Raw genomic sequence first — 17,214 nt, forward strand, 5'->3', positions numbered from 1 at the left:
GCTAAAATGCTAAAAAGTTTTACTCCTCTGCAGCTTAATAACGGCTCTTAATCTTTGCTAATAATTTTGTTTCTTGTGTTCCTTAATAAAATAACACAAAAGGGTGAAAGGGTATTGAAGACAAGACGAAAATTAGGGGAATTGTTGGAAGTTGAATTGGTTCCGTGTCCAGAACTCAAAAGCATTAAGAATTCATATATTTTACTTGTTTACTTCCTTTGCCCCATATCCTTTCATCCATTGCGTTAATTTTTGGAATTTTCTGTTTGTTTCTCATAGGATTTTTCTCAGCTGTGTTTTGTTAATAATTTTTAATTATAATTTTAAATCAACAATTTTTTGTTTGTTTAATATTCATTATCAGTTGTTTGTTGTTGTTGTGGTTTTGATAAGTATCCATGTTTTAAATATTTTTTTGTAAAATTAGTTTTTCTTGTTTGGTTTGGTTTAATTTTCTACTTGTATTTGTTTTGTATTTTTTTCGCAAATATTATATCATTTCTTATAAATTCCCATTATAGTGTTTTGTTTGTATAAAAATTATTTTTTTTTTTTGTTATTTATTTTTTAAATATTTTTATGTTTTGTTTTGTTTTTTTGTTGTTTGAAAACCCAGATCGTTTTTGGTCACTTGCCAGTCATTTTATTTTCTTTAATAATATATATCATTATTTTATTTGTTTTTTTAATTTTTATTAAAAATAAAAATTATTTTTTTATAATTTTTTTTTTATTTTTTGTTGATTTTTTTTTGTTTTTTTCTCATATTTTTTTTTTCAAATTCTTCCTCTTTTGTTTGTAGTATAACAAAAAAAAATGTTTTATGTTTGCATCTAACTGTTTGTTGTCTTTCTATTTAGCATTTGTTTTACTTTTTGGGTAGTGGGGTTTTTTTTTATTGTTTTGCTACCATCCAGCTAGCTTTCCTTATCTCGTCGTCTCTCTCGTCTATATATACTACTTGTGTATATATAATAATAATATATATTTTTAATATTTTCTTTTTGTTTGGCAAAAAATTGTTGTTCATTTTGTATGTTAAGTTATAAGTTCAGTGTTTTCTTATTTTTCCATTTATGATTTTCTAGTTGCTGTTGTTTTTTGTTTGTTGTTCTTCTACGGCATCGGGGCATCTAATTCCGTTTGTTTCTGCTTAATTTCGGGTTGGTTTTTTCCTGGGGGAGCATTTTCTGCATTTACTCTCTGTGTAAAATATATATATTTTTTAATATATAGTATATTTAAGTGTAAGAATGACAGGAGTTGGGACTTCTTTGCTGGTATAATGGGTCTGAAAAGTAAATTGGAAAAATATTAGCTTTGTGTAGTTAAAAAAATTTACAAATTAAAAATATATATAATACATATTTATGATTAGAGGCTATAAAATCCACCTGAATAATTTGAGCTGATGATGGACTGACAGATCGTCTACAGACAGGCTAAAGAATGCAACAATTGATGCCAATGTGTAAGAATATCCACGAGTTTTGGAAATACATCATTGAAAATTCAACACAATTTTTTGGAAAATAGTGTTAAATTTGAAGTATAAGCAATATTATAAGCTTTAGTACAATAGTTCCATATAATACCATCTATAATTCAAATTCAGCACTATCAAAGATATATAATACAATAAGATGGGACACTTCCGTTGCTACTATACATCGGTAGATGGCGCTGGTGGTCTAACATAATGTTAATTTACAATATGGTGACATAAATTTATGTTGTACTTGTTTTTGTTGCCATCGGGTTTTGTTGGTTCTCTGTTATACACAAACACCCTCTATGGTTTAATAGTACAATTGACAAAGATATATAATAAGATAGGATATTTCCATTGCTACTATACATCGGCAGATGGCACTGGGGGTCTAACATAATGTGATGTTACAATATTGTTACATGAATTATGTTATATTCAACATAGTTCACATTTGGGTACGGTTCGGTTTCTGTTAATTGTATGTTATACATAAACGCCCTCTATACTTGAAGATTACAATTTAGCAACATTATGCATGATGTCCAATCTTTACCATTTTATGTCTGCAATTGAACTGCATTATGCACTATGTCCAATCTTTACCATTGTATGTCTTTGGCACTAATACTAAGGTATTTGTTTGATATAGACATATTTCCGAGTCTACTTTTAGGCGTTGTTTATAGATACATTACAAATGCTGGATAGTTGTTTTTTAAAAGCAAGATGGAACTCGATATTGGCTTGTATCTGTACTCTGACATCGAAAATATATGAAATTGTCGAATAAAAAGGTCCCGTTGTTCTGCTTTTTAGTGTACATTATTGTTAATAATAGTGTTGAATTTGAAGTATAGGTGGTATTAGTACATTATTTGGATATAATGTCATCTATATTTCACATTTAACCCCTCTCCGAAGTGCTTTGCTTAAGTTAGATGAATTTGTGAGCCTACTTTTAGCCGGAAGATTAATTCAAACGTGGCATTATAATTTCAGTTTGCTTTTTAAACACGGTACGGTGTGATAAATAGATCTAGACTAGAATCCTCGTTCCGAATTTGAATGCAGGCAGTTAAAATTGACGAGTTTCAACAATTTTGTCATGTCAAAAAAGGCACCTAGAAACAAATCAGATATCTATAAAAAGTATGTATTTAAATTAAAAAAGCGACGTAGCAAATTGTATAGGTGGCATTATAACCAATAGTACAATACTTGGATATAATGTCATCTTTATTTTAAATTTAACACTAGGCGCTTTATTTGAGATTGATAAATTTTTGAGCCCACTTTTTGGCGAAATAAATATACATTATAAAGACAGCAAATATGTTCTTAAGAAGCAAACTGAAACTAGATCTTGTCTTGAACAGTACTCAGATTGGAGATACAGTTACAAGAGAGGCCCGTTTGAAAATATTCTCCCTGTTTGGCCTATACGGCAACTGTTCAGTTGGCAGCCACTTAAGAAGGTTTGTTAGTGGGCAAGTCGAATTTTAAAAGGTGATCCTAAAGCAATGGTGGGCAAATTGCGAGAGACTCATGTATTTTTTACACTTTTGTGTATGAGGCCGAGAATTTCTGCCCAACAGTGTCCTAAAGGCGAATTCAGGCCGTAGTCTTCATTTGCTGTCAGAAATTGTTGCGCAAAATCTCCACAAAAGGTAGAAGAAAACGGTAAAATATGTATTCTTCGCGATGCTTAAATAAAAACGTTGTACACAGATATTCTTTAAAGAAGCGAAATATTTGTTATTTATTTTTGATTAAAAATATGTTTTGACAACAAATGAAGACATTGGTTGGTATTATTGTATCACCTTTTTTCTTGCTCCACGGTATGTGGGCTTTTGAATGTAAATTTGTAGAAATAAAATTATTTCACAGACTAGGGGTCGTCTGTCTTCTATATAAGACCCCAAGACGGTTTTCGAAATGTAGAGGCCTTTGAGGAGGCAAAACCTTTTTTTGACTACAGATAACTAAAATGAAAAATTGGTTGTAAGAAAGTGATAAATACTTTAGCTTGAGCTATAACTTTTTCTTTGGTCTTTCTTCTTTTCTGTCTACAGAAGCCGTCTGTCTTCTATAGTAGACCCCAAGACGTATTCTATCTTCAATAAAAGAACTTTTTCCGACTACAGATAACTAAAATGATAAATTGGTTGTAAGAAAGTGATAAATTCTTTAGCTTGAATTATAACTATTTCTTTGGTCTCTCTTCTTTTCTGTCTACAAAAGCCCTCTGTCTTCTACAGTAGACCCCAAGACATATTCTGTCCTCAATAAAAGACCTCTTCTATGAAATAAGTCAAGAAGTCTTATGTCTTCTATAAAAGACCTCAAGAGGTCTTCTGTCTTCTAAGAAGGCCTGGTAAGATTATCCTTGAAAGATTTTTATGATAATATAATATTTTGAGAGTACAAGAATTGGGATTGATCATTTATAAAGCACGCTAGCAAATACACTGTAACCGTGTAACACGAAACAAATTATTTTAGAAGTGGCACGATATGCACATATTTTGTCACATATTTTGTTGGGAGCTCGAAGTTATTATGAGTTTTGAAAGCAATCGTGTTTTTTAAAAAGAAGCACAAAATGATTTACACTAACCGCATTTCACGGAACATATGATTTAAAAAATGTGGCACGACATGCGCCATCTTTTGATGAGAGCATCAAGTTATGATGAACTTTCTAGACAAAGTTGTTTGTTAAGTTTATGAAATTCTCTCTGTATTTCATATCAGTTTATGAAAGCACAAAATTATTCGAGCGTTTTGCAATGCATCATTTAACATACGCGCTAAAATTATACTTTAACCTCGTGACACGAAGCATGCGGTTTTAAGAGTGACACTGCAAGCGCCATCTGATGTTACCAATTTTACAATTGGCCGCTGTTGTTCATTCTTATAAGTTGAACCACGAAATGATTCATGGGTATTCGAATTTATCAACTAACAAATGCTAAAAAAATGTACTGACACCGCGTGACACGAAACATGTGATTTTAAAGATGACACGGCATGCGCCATCTTTTCTTGGAAATACCAAGTTATGATGAGCCTTGAGATAAACTTATTTGTTTAAGAAATTGCAGTCTTTTGTTCATGTCTAGAAAAAAAGCTAAAAATATAATGTAACCGCTTGACACGAAATACGTGATTTTAAGAGTGGCACGACAATTATTAGCGTTACAAATTGCCCGCTTTTGTTCATGTTTATAAGTGGAACCACGAAATGATTCGAATTTATCACATAACATATGCTAACAAATATACTGACACCGCGTGACACGAAACATGTTATTTCAAAGCTGGCACGACATGCGCCATCTTTTCTTGAAAGTAATGAGTTACGATGAGCTTTGGGACAAACTTATTTTTTAGAAATTATTCTTTCATTATTTATTTTTTCGCATTCGTATTCATTTAACACCTACTCTAAAGATGTACTGCAACCGCGTGACACGAAACATGTGCTATTAGAAGTGTCGTGCCTTTCTTGCTGGAAGCACCAAGTTATGATGAGCCCCTTTTTTTAGAAATTGCCCCCTTTTGTTCATGTCTATAACATTAAATTATTCTTCCGTATTCGTATCCATTTAACACCTACTCTAAAAATGTACTACAACCACGTGATACGAAACATGTGCTATTAGAGGTGTCGTGCCTCTCTTGCAGGAACCACCAAGTTGTGATGAGCCTTTTATTTTGTTAGAAATTGCCCCCTTTTGTTCATGTCTATAAAATTATTCTTCCGTATTCGTATCCATTTAACACCTACTCTAAAAAAGTACTGTAACCACGTGACACGAAACATGTGCTATTAGAAGTGTCGTGCCTTTCTTGATGGAAGCACCAAGTTATGATGAGCCTTTTATTTCTTTTAGAAATTGCCCCCTTTTGTTCATGTCTATAAAAAGAATCCCAACATTATTCTTTCGTATTCATATTCATTTAAAACCTACTCGAAAAATGAACTGTAATCACGTGACACGAAACATGTGCTATTATAAATGTAGTGCATCTTTTGTTGCAAGCACCAAGTTAGGATGAGGCTATGAAACAAATTTATTAATATTAGAAATTGGCCTCTCTTGCTGTCTATAAATTCATGCCGTTTTCAAGTTACGTACGGTCACTGCGTGACACAAAACATGTGATTTAGGAGGTTGTCTCTTGTTGGGACCACCAAGATGTGATGAGCTTTTGAAGCAAAACAGAGACGAGTTGGCCTTACCAGCGAGCAATAAAACGGCATTTTTGGTCTTCTTCAGGTTAATGTCAAATCGGAATACTAACCCATTATTTAACCAGAACATGTCTCACCAAATAAGCCTTCTAAAGGCCCCCACTCATTTATCAGTCTGTGCCGTCAGTCCGATGAACCCTTTCTGTATGTGTGACTGACAAGTGTGGGGCACGAACCATCAGTCAAGTCTAAAAATCTTGAATTTCTCCTCCAAAAATGAATGAATTCTACGTTTTTTGTATTCCAACACCAACATTATTTTCTGTTTTTCAAAATTATTTATTGACAATTTGAAAATAAACACAATTCACCCAGACTGATGGGGGTTCATTTTGAAATCAAAACTATTTTGATTTTCATCAGTCTTGGAAAACTCACATATACATTCTCAAAATTTCAAAAATTTACACATACTACCATAAATGCTGGCAGTCAGACTGACTAATGAGTGGGGGCCTTTAAATAGACAAATAAGCCTACAAAATAATGACTAAAAACCAAGTTCGACCTAATGCAAATGTGATTCTGAAATCTTTTCTTTTTATTAGGTCGAAGTTGGTCTTTAGTCTTTTATCAGATATGACTTTAGCAAGAACGCCATGCTTCTTATGTGTCGAGGCCTTTAGAACTGTTGAGGTAAATTTAAGTTCACTATTTTCACTCTACATTTTTTAATTTGCCCGTTGATGGGATTGAGCATGGAAATCGTTTACATGTATATCAACGACTCTTCGCATTTTGCTAAGTTGTGAACTCACAGCTCTCGGTTTTGTAATGCGTTAAATAAGTGATTTAACGCAGAGAGTAACTTGCTTACACAACTTTGTAATAGATTTTTCGGCTCATATGGTTCCCAAATTTTTGCAGGGTAGTTCCCAACTATTCTGATGAGAATGGTGTAAAATGAACTAGTACGTTCATTCATAGACTTCACAATATTACTGGATAGCTATAGTACGACGGGAAAGTAAAAATAGAAAGTAGAAAGTAAAAATGAAAATTATTTTCTCTTTACATTTTCGTTGAAGAGGGAACCAGCTTCGCAGCTTTAGTGGTTCAAACTTGCGTCAAAAGTTTTCTTAATTCGTATGCCATTCCTGGTTATTTCCAGCAGTTATTCGTTATTTAATTCTTGAATTGATTAAAAATCAGCGAATTTAAGTGAACTCGTTCAGTTGCTTTCCTCAGTGAAAACTTCAATTGAACTAGTACGTCCTCAAACCAATAGCTTTACACATCGCTGCATTTGAAATATAGATGGCGTTGCAGAAAAACCATAAATAGTAATGTAGAATTTGAAATGTAGATGGTGATAAAATAAAAATAAAATATTATCTATGAACATCCCGGAAGGGAAAGGAAAGACTTCCCTCATATTAAGGAGATCAGTAGTGCAATTCTCCAACTCGTTTTTTGAGTTACCGAAAAAAATCGGGTCTTAATAATGTTAAATTTGAAATATAGATGGAAAGGCCAATAAGACTCAAAGAGAACGTTGATGCCTTCTTTATGAGGTGAAGTGATTTGTGACACGCTGTCGGGACTCATCCATAAGAATGTTTCCTCTTATTGATATGAGAGAAGAAAAATATGATGTCCTGCAGAAAATTCTAACAAACGATTTTTTTTCTTGATCACTAGAATCCATAGAGCGTTAAATTTGAAATACAGCTGGAGTTAATTCAAATTCAACAACTAATAATGTAAATTTTGAAATATAGATGGCGATATATTATCTTCAGGAGCCGAATGCATGGAGACCATATTTTTTTATTGTAAGAAAATAAATAAAAATTTAAACTTACCTATTTTTCAGTGGTTAATGTATTGTTGATGCCTCTGTGATCTTTTTGGATAACTTCCCGCTTTTTTCAGATTTTTTTTTTTGTAATTTTTTTAAATATTTTTTTCTAGCGGGTCTTGGTATCCACAACTACTAACGCTGCCAGGGAAGCAAAATATTATGTTGCTGGAGATGATAAGGTTGATGGTGATGTAACGGCGATGGCTGATAATGATGATGATGTTGTAGTAGTTGTTGGTGTTGATGCTGCTGCTGCTGGAGAAGGCGGGCTTGAGTTGGTTGTGTTAATGATGGTGGTGCTGGAGCTGCTGATGGTTGTGGTAGTGGCAACTGTGATGGAGTTTGAGTGGTGTTGTTATTGTTGTTGGGGGTGGTCGTGTTATTGTTGTTGTTATTCGAGGATAAAGAGGAGGAATCGATTTGTAAAACATAGAACTGCATAAACAATTTGGTGAAGGTTTGTAGATTTAAAGACTGAGATTGAAAACAATTTAACATTTGAAGGAACTCCGATTGTTAATAAGGTCGACTGGCATCTTTGGGCCGTTTCAATTGTACCTTCAGTCTTTTCATGCCAATTTGGAAGCCATTCATGGCCTGAATGGCAGCTTGAGCGCTGGCAGGATTATCAAATGAAACAAAACCTGGGAAGTAGCAAAAGAAATTAATTTTTTGTTTATTTTTGTAATGTCGGGGGAAGGGGGGGTGTTTTTTGTGTTACTTACCAAAACATTTGCTTTGATTTGTGGCTCGATCAATAAACACCTTCGAACTGATCACATTGCCAAATGGCAGGAACATTTGCATAAGTTCAGCATCACCAAATTCTTGCGGCAAATGATATATAAACAGATTACATCCCTCGGGACCGGAAATCGAACATCCTGGGAACATCAGAAAATCTTTGTTGGTTAAGGCCACATAGTTTGAGTTTTTTTGTGATTTTGTTCAGATAAAAAATAGTTGTTAACCAGAGAAAAAAATGAAAGAAGAAAAAAACAAGAAAAGAAAAAAAGAAAGAAAGAAAAAAATTGTTGTTGTTTTTTCAAAATTTAATTGAATAATGAGAAAACTTAAAAAATTCTATGATATATGAGAGCGTTGCTGTTGTTCTTGTTGGTTTTTTCGCATTCTTAGATTATACGAAAAATTTCAGAGGGAGAGAGAAAAGGGGGCAGGATAGAAAATATTTTCAAATAAAAATAAAAGCAAATTATGGGCAAACAAAAAAATTAAGGAAATTAGGAAAATAAAAATACTTTTGCTCTTAAATTTTTGTAAATATAATTAAACATGCTAAAACATGCATAAGCTTTTTGGGTGGGGAAATTTTAAATAATTTTTACATTTTTAAGAATTTTTTTATTTTATTTTTAAACAAAAACAAGAAATATTGGTCCTTGTTTTTATAAAAAAAAAACACTCACACATATATTGAAATTCAACTAAACATACACTCAGACACACATAAACACTTATTGAAATACTTAACAAAAACCATGTATTTATTAAAGCATACATTTAGGCTAAGAGCAAAAACTGAAGCAAAACAAATGTCATATATATAAATAAAAAGTACACAACCGTTGCAATGTTATTTTATGAGAACTTTTAATGGATTTGTGAAGAGCTATTTAATTCTTGCCATGCTCTCACTTTTCCCCTTCAGTCCTAGTCTATTTTTATCATATTTGTTAATAGCTTTTTGGATAATTTCAATATATATTGAATCCGGCAAGTAACTGCAACAAAAAAAAGCTCGCCACGGAACATTAACCATTAAAAACATGGCAGTTTCAAATGTCCCTAACCCTTGCCATAGCTTCCTCTCTTTATGGCAAATTCAAATAAATAGCCCTTGTTTTTGTTTCTGTTTTAACCTTTAATGGTATTTGTCAATCTGGCCAATACTTTTTATTACAAATACATTTAAATGTTTGTTTGTGTTTTGTATACTTTTAATGGTAAATATTTGGATATTTTAACAATAAAATAACAACAAATTACAGTCATATCAGCCAGGCATAGTGCTTGAAACCAAATGACCATTAAAACATAAGGCATCTTTTTTTTGCTGTTGGATTTGCAAATTTATTTGAAGTTGTGTTTTTTTAGCACTACCCTCCTCGCCTGTTGACAAAATGACCAACAGTAATATGCCAATTAAAACAACAACAAAAATCTCATATTTATATATATAAAAAATAATACTAAATAAATATTAATACCCCATTTTTTATAAATCCATAAAAAACACATAACATAAGTATCCACTTATATGAAAGCCATATTTAATTATTTTTTGTAAACTTCAATTTCAACAGGAAATTGAAAAATGGTCTTAATGCTGTTGCTACCATGGCCATTTCGTTTTGTTTTTTTCTCTATTTTTACAAATTAGTTAAACACATTTGTTAACGGTTTTGCATATTTATGTTTATATATGACATTTGTATGACACACTTGCCAGCTTTTGTGTTTTTTTGTTTTATAAATATTTATGTCTGCATTTGTGTTTATATTAAATATATATTTTTTATAATTGTAGGTATTTGTAAAAAAAGGTTCGGAATTGTTAGCTAATGGCTTTTCACTCTTTGTTATGGCACGGCATTTGGATTAATCGAAAATCATGATAGAGCCATGTGGTTTAGTTGAAAAAATGTGAATAAATTAATTGGCTTGACGACAAGTGCAGTCAAGAACAAATCGTAATGTATGCAGGACAAGTTATATAATGCAGAATATTATTCCCAAATCGAAATGAATGCCGACAAGCCCAGTCGTATGAACGATATTAACTCCCCTAGAGGAAAACAAATTTGACCTCATTAGGAAACTGAAGATAAGTTAAGTTAAATTTAATTTGCACTTTTAGAAGGAAAGGCATCACTTTTATAGGATAATTAAAAAAAAAAAAAACAAGAAGAGAAGGATGATGATTCGCAATAATAGTTACCAGGACAAATGGCAAATGTGTATTTAATAGTCGAGTGAGGCTCTAATCTTAGCTCAGTTTTAAAAATATAAGATAAGTTCCATATTTCTTATCTTTTGAACAGTTTAAAGATTCCAATGTTAATGATTCTTGTTGAATTTTAAATTGTTTGCAATTATAATCATAGAAAAGTCAATTTCTTAATATGACTCCTAAACGTATATTGTGAATTCTTGGTAGGAATTTCCAAAACATGTAGCTCATTTTACCCCTTTGTAGTATCTTGTCTGTGCGTTGACGATCAGTCTGTCACTCACAATATATTTTGTACATTCCTTTTAAAGTTGAAAGGCGTCTTACAAAATTTCAGTCCGTTTACTAATATTTGTTGCCTAAAATTATGCTAAACAATTTAACTTCATCTAATGACTAATAATGTCGTTATAGCCAATGTTGACATGTAGATGACACTCTTCATTAAATATAAAGGGATTTCAAATGTAATGCGCGATTCTGTTATGTATATCAGTCACTCATTTTATATTTTTATATATATATACATTATGTAATTTTAAACTTGAATAATGCCAATGCCACTTGAAGGAAATTTTCTATCCTATAACATATCTTTTTGTACTTCCAATAATTGTTGAACCTTCGGAAGTCCATTTGGCAAAGATGTCAATTCGTTTATTGATAATTTGTGCCTAGAAGTAAGCCAGTAACGCCGCTAATCAGTACAGATGACGATCGTTACAAATTTAAATGGTAATTCAATAGATATTTTGAAGATCTTAGCTTCTAACACATTGCCTGAGTCGATGATCTACCAGTCACTCATACACAACTTTTTGTATAGCCAATAATCAAATCGCACTACATCAAAGACATACAATGGTAAAGATTGGACATGATGCACAATGGAGTTCAATTTTAATATTCAAGCATAGAGGGCGTTTATGTATAACAGACAATTAACAGAACACAACAGAAGCAAAAGCGTACACCAATGTGAATTCCATGTCACAATATTGTAACATCACATTATGTTAGGCCACCTTTGACTACATGAATGCTGACCTACAGATGGAGCTATTTAAAAAAATAGAAAGGGTGATTCAAATCATAGCTCAATAAAGTGTTCCATAAAAAACAACTGCTGTAAAACAGCCAGCTGAATAAATTCAATTTGTCAAATTGATTTTGAGAGCTTGTAGGATGTTAACATGTTCACTAGGGAAAAAAGCTCAACTCCAACGAGAAAATTAACATTAAAATTATATTCGACCTAAAAGAATATTTTCATATGTCTTGATGTTGCACTTTTCCCGTGATCTGTTAATATAAATTACTTACTACGCTTTTACACACAGACAGTATTGACAATACAATAGCAAAGGTACAAACCATTTTCACCAATACATTCATACTTTTCTCTATACACATTTAAAAATTTATAAATGTATTTGTGAAAAAGGTTTGTATTTTTGCTATTGTCTTGCCAATACTGGCATTTGTAACCCTGCGTTTACAGTATATTTACAGTATTTGGCACGACTATAGCAAAAATACAAACCTTTTTCACAAATACATTTATAAATTTTTAAATGTGTATAGAGAAAAGTATGAATGTATTGGTGAAAATGGTTTCTAACTTTGCTATTGTCTTGCCAATACTGTCTGTGTGTAAACGCCTAGTAAACGCCGGGTTAAAGAGGTAAGCAAATAGTAAACGAAATCTAAGCAGTTTTCACGTTTAGTCTGGCTTTGAGCATGTAATGGAAAGCCTTCTAATTGTTCCACAGGTTAAATACACATTTTTCGGCGAATGTAAATCATCCCAGTAAAAGCTAGCCACAATTTCTGACGTATTTCCGACATGAACAACTTCTTTTTAAGTTGTGTCGTAGTAGTGATCAATAGCATATCAATGAGCGACAAATCGAATCGACCTACATATACTTCCTCAGCTCTTCGGAGTTGTTGATGAAATTGAATGCAATATATTAATTGTTAATAAAACAAAAGAGAATTGCAACAATTTTTCGTGTTATTACAGAAGAATGTCACATATTAGGTATGCATTTCCCAATATATATTTAAGAATTTATAAATGTATTGGTAAAAAGGTTGGTACAGCTTTTTTCTGGGTTAACTTCCTCTATGAGGTTTTATCTAATGAAAGAGCAATGGATTTGGCAGTTGAAACCCACTGGATTAACTAAAATCAGTCATATGTAAACGTAATATAAGCGTGTCATTTTGTTGTAGTTATATGTCATTCAGGCTCACAACCATATTTTCAGACAAAGACATAAAATATAACAAGATGGGACATTTACATTGCTACTATACATCGGCAGATGTATGCTGGAGGTCTAACATAATGTTATGTTCCAATATGGTGACATAAAATTATGTTATACTTGATTTTGTTGCCGTCGTGTTCTGTTAGTAGTATGTTATACACAAACACCCTCTATGGTTTAATAGTAAAATTGAACTGCATTATGCACTATGTCCAATCTTTACAGTTCTATGCCTTTGTTTCAGACGACATTTTAAAAGAAGTACGATTGTTTTCGTTAATGAATTTTGTCAGAATTTCTAATGCAAAATTTTGGGATCACTGACATTTGTGATGAGTGGTTTAGTCATTCATGACCTAAAAATTATATATTTTTGCATGCAATATTTGTTGGCTAATCCCATAATATGAACTCTCAACATGGGTACCACTCACTATTCGAGTTTAAATATTATAAAGATTGGACATAGTGCATACCGTACTTTAATTTCACTATTAAACCATAGATGGCGTCTGTGTATAACCGACAACCCAGCAAAATTTGAAGGAAGGGGTTCTTTGCGATGACGTGATTTCATGGCATCTTTTGTATTGGTTCACAGGAAGTCGTGAAAGATCCGATCTTTTCATTAGCATTTGAACCCATGCTAAGGATGTAGTGAAAGATCCGATCTTTTCATCAGCATTTGAACCCATGCAAAGGAAGCCGTGAAAGATCCGATCTTTTCATCAGCATTTCAACCCATTCCATCAATCCAATAGAGATACATTTTGCGTTTTTATTTTTACAAATTTTCTAAATATATAAGATTATTATTTAGAATAGGCTTGATGTTGTCGGATACTCGAAATCACAGCCATCGTTGTGAAAACTCTCGTCGTAATCATAATGTCATTGCAAAGGGTTGGTGAAAATGACATACCAAAGCATTGGTTAAAATGACATATAAAAGCATTGGGGTAAATGACATGCTTTGGATCCAAAAATGAATAGCATCTTTTGGGGTCCACGCTCTTATAAAATTCATCGATGAAGATGCTAAAAAGATGACATGCCAGATCACTTTCACCCATGATTGAATGACATCTTTGGCATCGAACATTTTGCTGGCTTAACAGACTACAACAGAAACGTACACAAATGTGAGCTATATTAACTATAACTTAATTTCGTGTTACAATATTGTAACATAACATTATGTTAGACACCCAGCACCATCTGCCGATGTATAGTAGCAAGTATGCATTAGACCGTTTAATTTCACTATTAAATCATAGGGGACGTTTGTGCATAAAAGTCGTTGGCACTAGAGAATTTTGCCATGTTAGTCTTCTTTATGAGGATTTATTTGACCTTTGCGCTATGGAATTGACATTCGAAACCCAAACCCACTGGGTTAATTCGGTTAAGTGCAAACGGAGTATAACAGACAGATGCATAAATTGAAGGCAGAATAACGTTATTTTTTTTGGCATAAAACAACCCTATGTAAAATTTCGAAATGTTTACTTTCTTATATGCCATTATGAGAAGTCAGGGAGTCACTTATCATCAACGAATTGTCGACATGTACAAGATGGAGGCAATAATCTTGCAATATGTATGGCTCATGGCACAATTACCCAGGTAGTGGTATCACACCAGCTGTAAATAAAATATTTAATATTTGGTTGTAATTCATACACCAATATTCCATTTAAAAATATGGTCTCGAATTTTTATTTTTTAAGTTGTCGGCCGGTAATAGTTTTAGAGAAGAAATAAAGATGGCGAAAAAAACACATTTTCGATTGAATTGACAAAATCGATCGACTTTTATATATGGTTGGTAGCATTTTCCACTGATTTTACTGATTCTTGAGAGAAACACAAGACTGAATTGAAAGGAATGCTTCAAACCACCTGCTAAATGATCGTAAGACTTTCATATTTTACGCTTGATATACATTTTGTTAATAATATCACAAATAAACTATAGTTTATTGGTGATATTTGTGCGGTATTTGATCCCAAGAGTATGCAATAGTCGTCTTCATTCGATATAAAATGTATAATCACAATTATTTTGATTACATTTATTAAATTCCGAACCTCTTTCTTGGTTTTAAAATTAAACTTTAAAGAGTAAATATAAAAAAAAATCTTTTTTTTAAATTCTACTACTTGTTGCAAATAAAACTGATATTTTTAAAATAAAAATTATGAAAATTAACAATCAAAAGATATGTATAAAGAAAATACATTACATTTTGTTTTTAATGAAAATATATTCTTACCTTCACGTGGAGCGGGTGCAACCGCCGCAATTGGTGGTGGTAAAGCTTGTGGAATATGTCCATAAACGGCGGGGAAGGCTGCATTATAAATAATTTTGTTTGGTTTTACACAAAAATCGAAACATTTAAAAGACAACACAACAATTAAATAGTAATAATAATATTTAATAATAATTTATAGATTTTTATATATAAAAATATTTATATGTGGTTATGTTAAAAGTATAAAAAAATGAATAAAAATAAAACAAGTAAATTTACTTGTAGTATTTTTTTGGAGGTTAAAAGTTTTATAAATATACAGGGGAAAACTGTTAGAAATTTATGAAGACAATGATTGTCAAAGATTTCACACAGCTCGTTAAGAGAGTTTTAGTAACGAGATATGTCTTAAAAAATTAACAATATTACACTGTTGTAAGTTCAATTCTGTTACTATGAAAATGTAATATTTTATAAAGCAAATAAATTTCAAATTAAAAATATTTTCTTTATAATGTTAGTTTTTATAATATTTTAAATTGTCATAGAACATTATTCCAGCCCAAGGCTTTTATTATGTTATTTTAATTATATTTATATTTTTTAATTTTTACCAAAACCAGAAATCGGCAATTTCACAATTGAAATTTATTTTAATCAAGATAAACTTAAATTTTGAAAATTTCTCGAAAAGGAAAATTTATACTTAGTGCAAAAGATTTCCCCTGTGTATTTATATATTTTTCAGTATTTTTAATAATAACCAGTTATATTAATACATTTCATAGAAATATTGAATACGCATATAAAAACAATAACATATTAATTTTGTTTAAATATAAGTAAACAACAAATTACGCCAAAAACGAAATTAAGACAGAAATCAAAAACGAAAATAACAATTTTAAACAGCGAAAAACACACATCACTCACAAAAAACTGCAATGGAATTGAGTACAAAATAAATTTAATTATGGAATTTTACAACATCAGGCTCCTGGCAATACGTGCACCGGAATTGAGAATATATTGCCCAGAAGGTTGTATTTATGCTTAGAAATCACAGGAAAATAATCTATAACAAAATTGCTCGGCAGAGAGGAAACACACGTGTGTGTGTGTTAGCGTACACACAATCTTGTAAGACTTCTTAAATTTTATAAAGAAAAAGTATTAAAAATTTTTAAAAATTATAGATTCTTGCATTTTTCTTATGACTTCTCTTCCTCTATATTCCTCAACGCACCCGGGAGGCCACATCAATAAAGAACAAAGACATAAAATATAACAAGATGGGACATTTACATTGCTATTATACATCGGCAGATGGCGCTGGAGGTCTAACATAATATTATGTTCCAATATGGTGACATAAAATTATGTTATACTTGTTTTTGTTGCCGTCGTGTTCTTTTAGTTGTCTGTTATACACAAACACCCTCTATGATTTAATAGTAAAATTAAACTTCATTATGCACTATGTCCAATCTTTACAGTTCTATGTCTTTGTAAAGAAAAATATTATTATATGGTTGATCAAGGTTGCCCTCTATGCGAAGGTAGTGACATAAAAATTATCAAAGACAAAAACCGCAATATGTTGCAACGGGAAAAGTAAGATGGCGTCTTGAAGATTAAACAAACAAAAGTATAGGCATATATAGATTGGCTTTTAGCTTAAGGTGTCTTTTAATTATTTAATGTTTTTAAGTCCATGATAAAATTTTCGAATGGGAAGCTAAAAACTCGGCCACAGAAGAGAAGTCGGTCACAACGTTACGATTAAGAATGTTACGTTGTCATAGAGTCCGCACTGCATAGGCAGTTTCTTGAACTGAACCATCTAAGTACCAGTCCATACTAGAGCGGTTTCATAGTAATAAAAATCATGAAGTTATGCGTCCCTAGATAGAGTTCCATGGTAGAGTAATATCATGAAATTTCTGTGGTGGGGAACTCGGTCTAAGAACGCCCGAACTCTACTAAGCAGGGAGAACAATCGCCAATTCAATAAAAAATCGATAATGAAGACAGTGAGAAGAGACAGAGCGTTACAGAATAGGAATGAATGAACAAAATTTTATTAGTGACATTGTCAAAAATCTGTAAACTGATCGGTAAAAAGTGCTGCAAATCTGCACGAATAAGT

General features: G+C 31.8%; 1 protein-coding gene across 9 annotated transcripts in view; it reads right to left on the reverse strand.

Annotated features, from left to right (window-relative positions):
- Positions 1–996: 996 nt before the first annotated feature.
- Positions 997–17,214, reverse strand: part of bru3 (CUGBP Elav-like family member bruno 3) — a 1,231,558-nt gene continuing 1,215,340 nt past the window's right edge. For 5 of the 9 annotated variants that reach the window (XM_073980079.1, XM_073980078.1, XM_073980086.1 and 2 more), the window contains 4 exons: positions 15,084–15,161; positions 8,286–8,462; positions 7,562–8,204; positions 997–1,291 (listed from right to left, as the gene is read on the reverse strand). In XM_073980079.1, the coding sequence (XP_073836180.1) occupies positions 8,077–8,204; positions 8,286–8,462; positions 15,084–15,161 (383 nt within the window). In that variant the 3' untranslated portion in view covers positions 997–1,291; positions 7,562–8,076. The remainder of the gene's footprint in view (positions 1,292–7,561; positions 8,205–8,285; positions 8,463–15,083; positions 15,162–17,214) is intronic. The other 4 variants (XM_073980081.1, XM_073980080.1, XM_073980083.1 and 1 more) reach the window with 2 other exon arrangements.

This window comes from Musca autumnalis, unplaced genomic scaffold (genome assembly GCF_047663935.1).
Source record: "Musca autumnalis isolate F117 unplaced genomic scaffold, ASM4766393v1 scaffold_4, whole genome shotgun sequence".
Lineage (NCBI taxonomy): Eukaryota > Metazoa > Arthropoda > Insecta > Diptera > Muscidae > Musca > Musca autumnalis.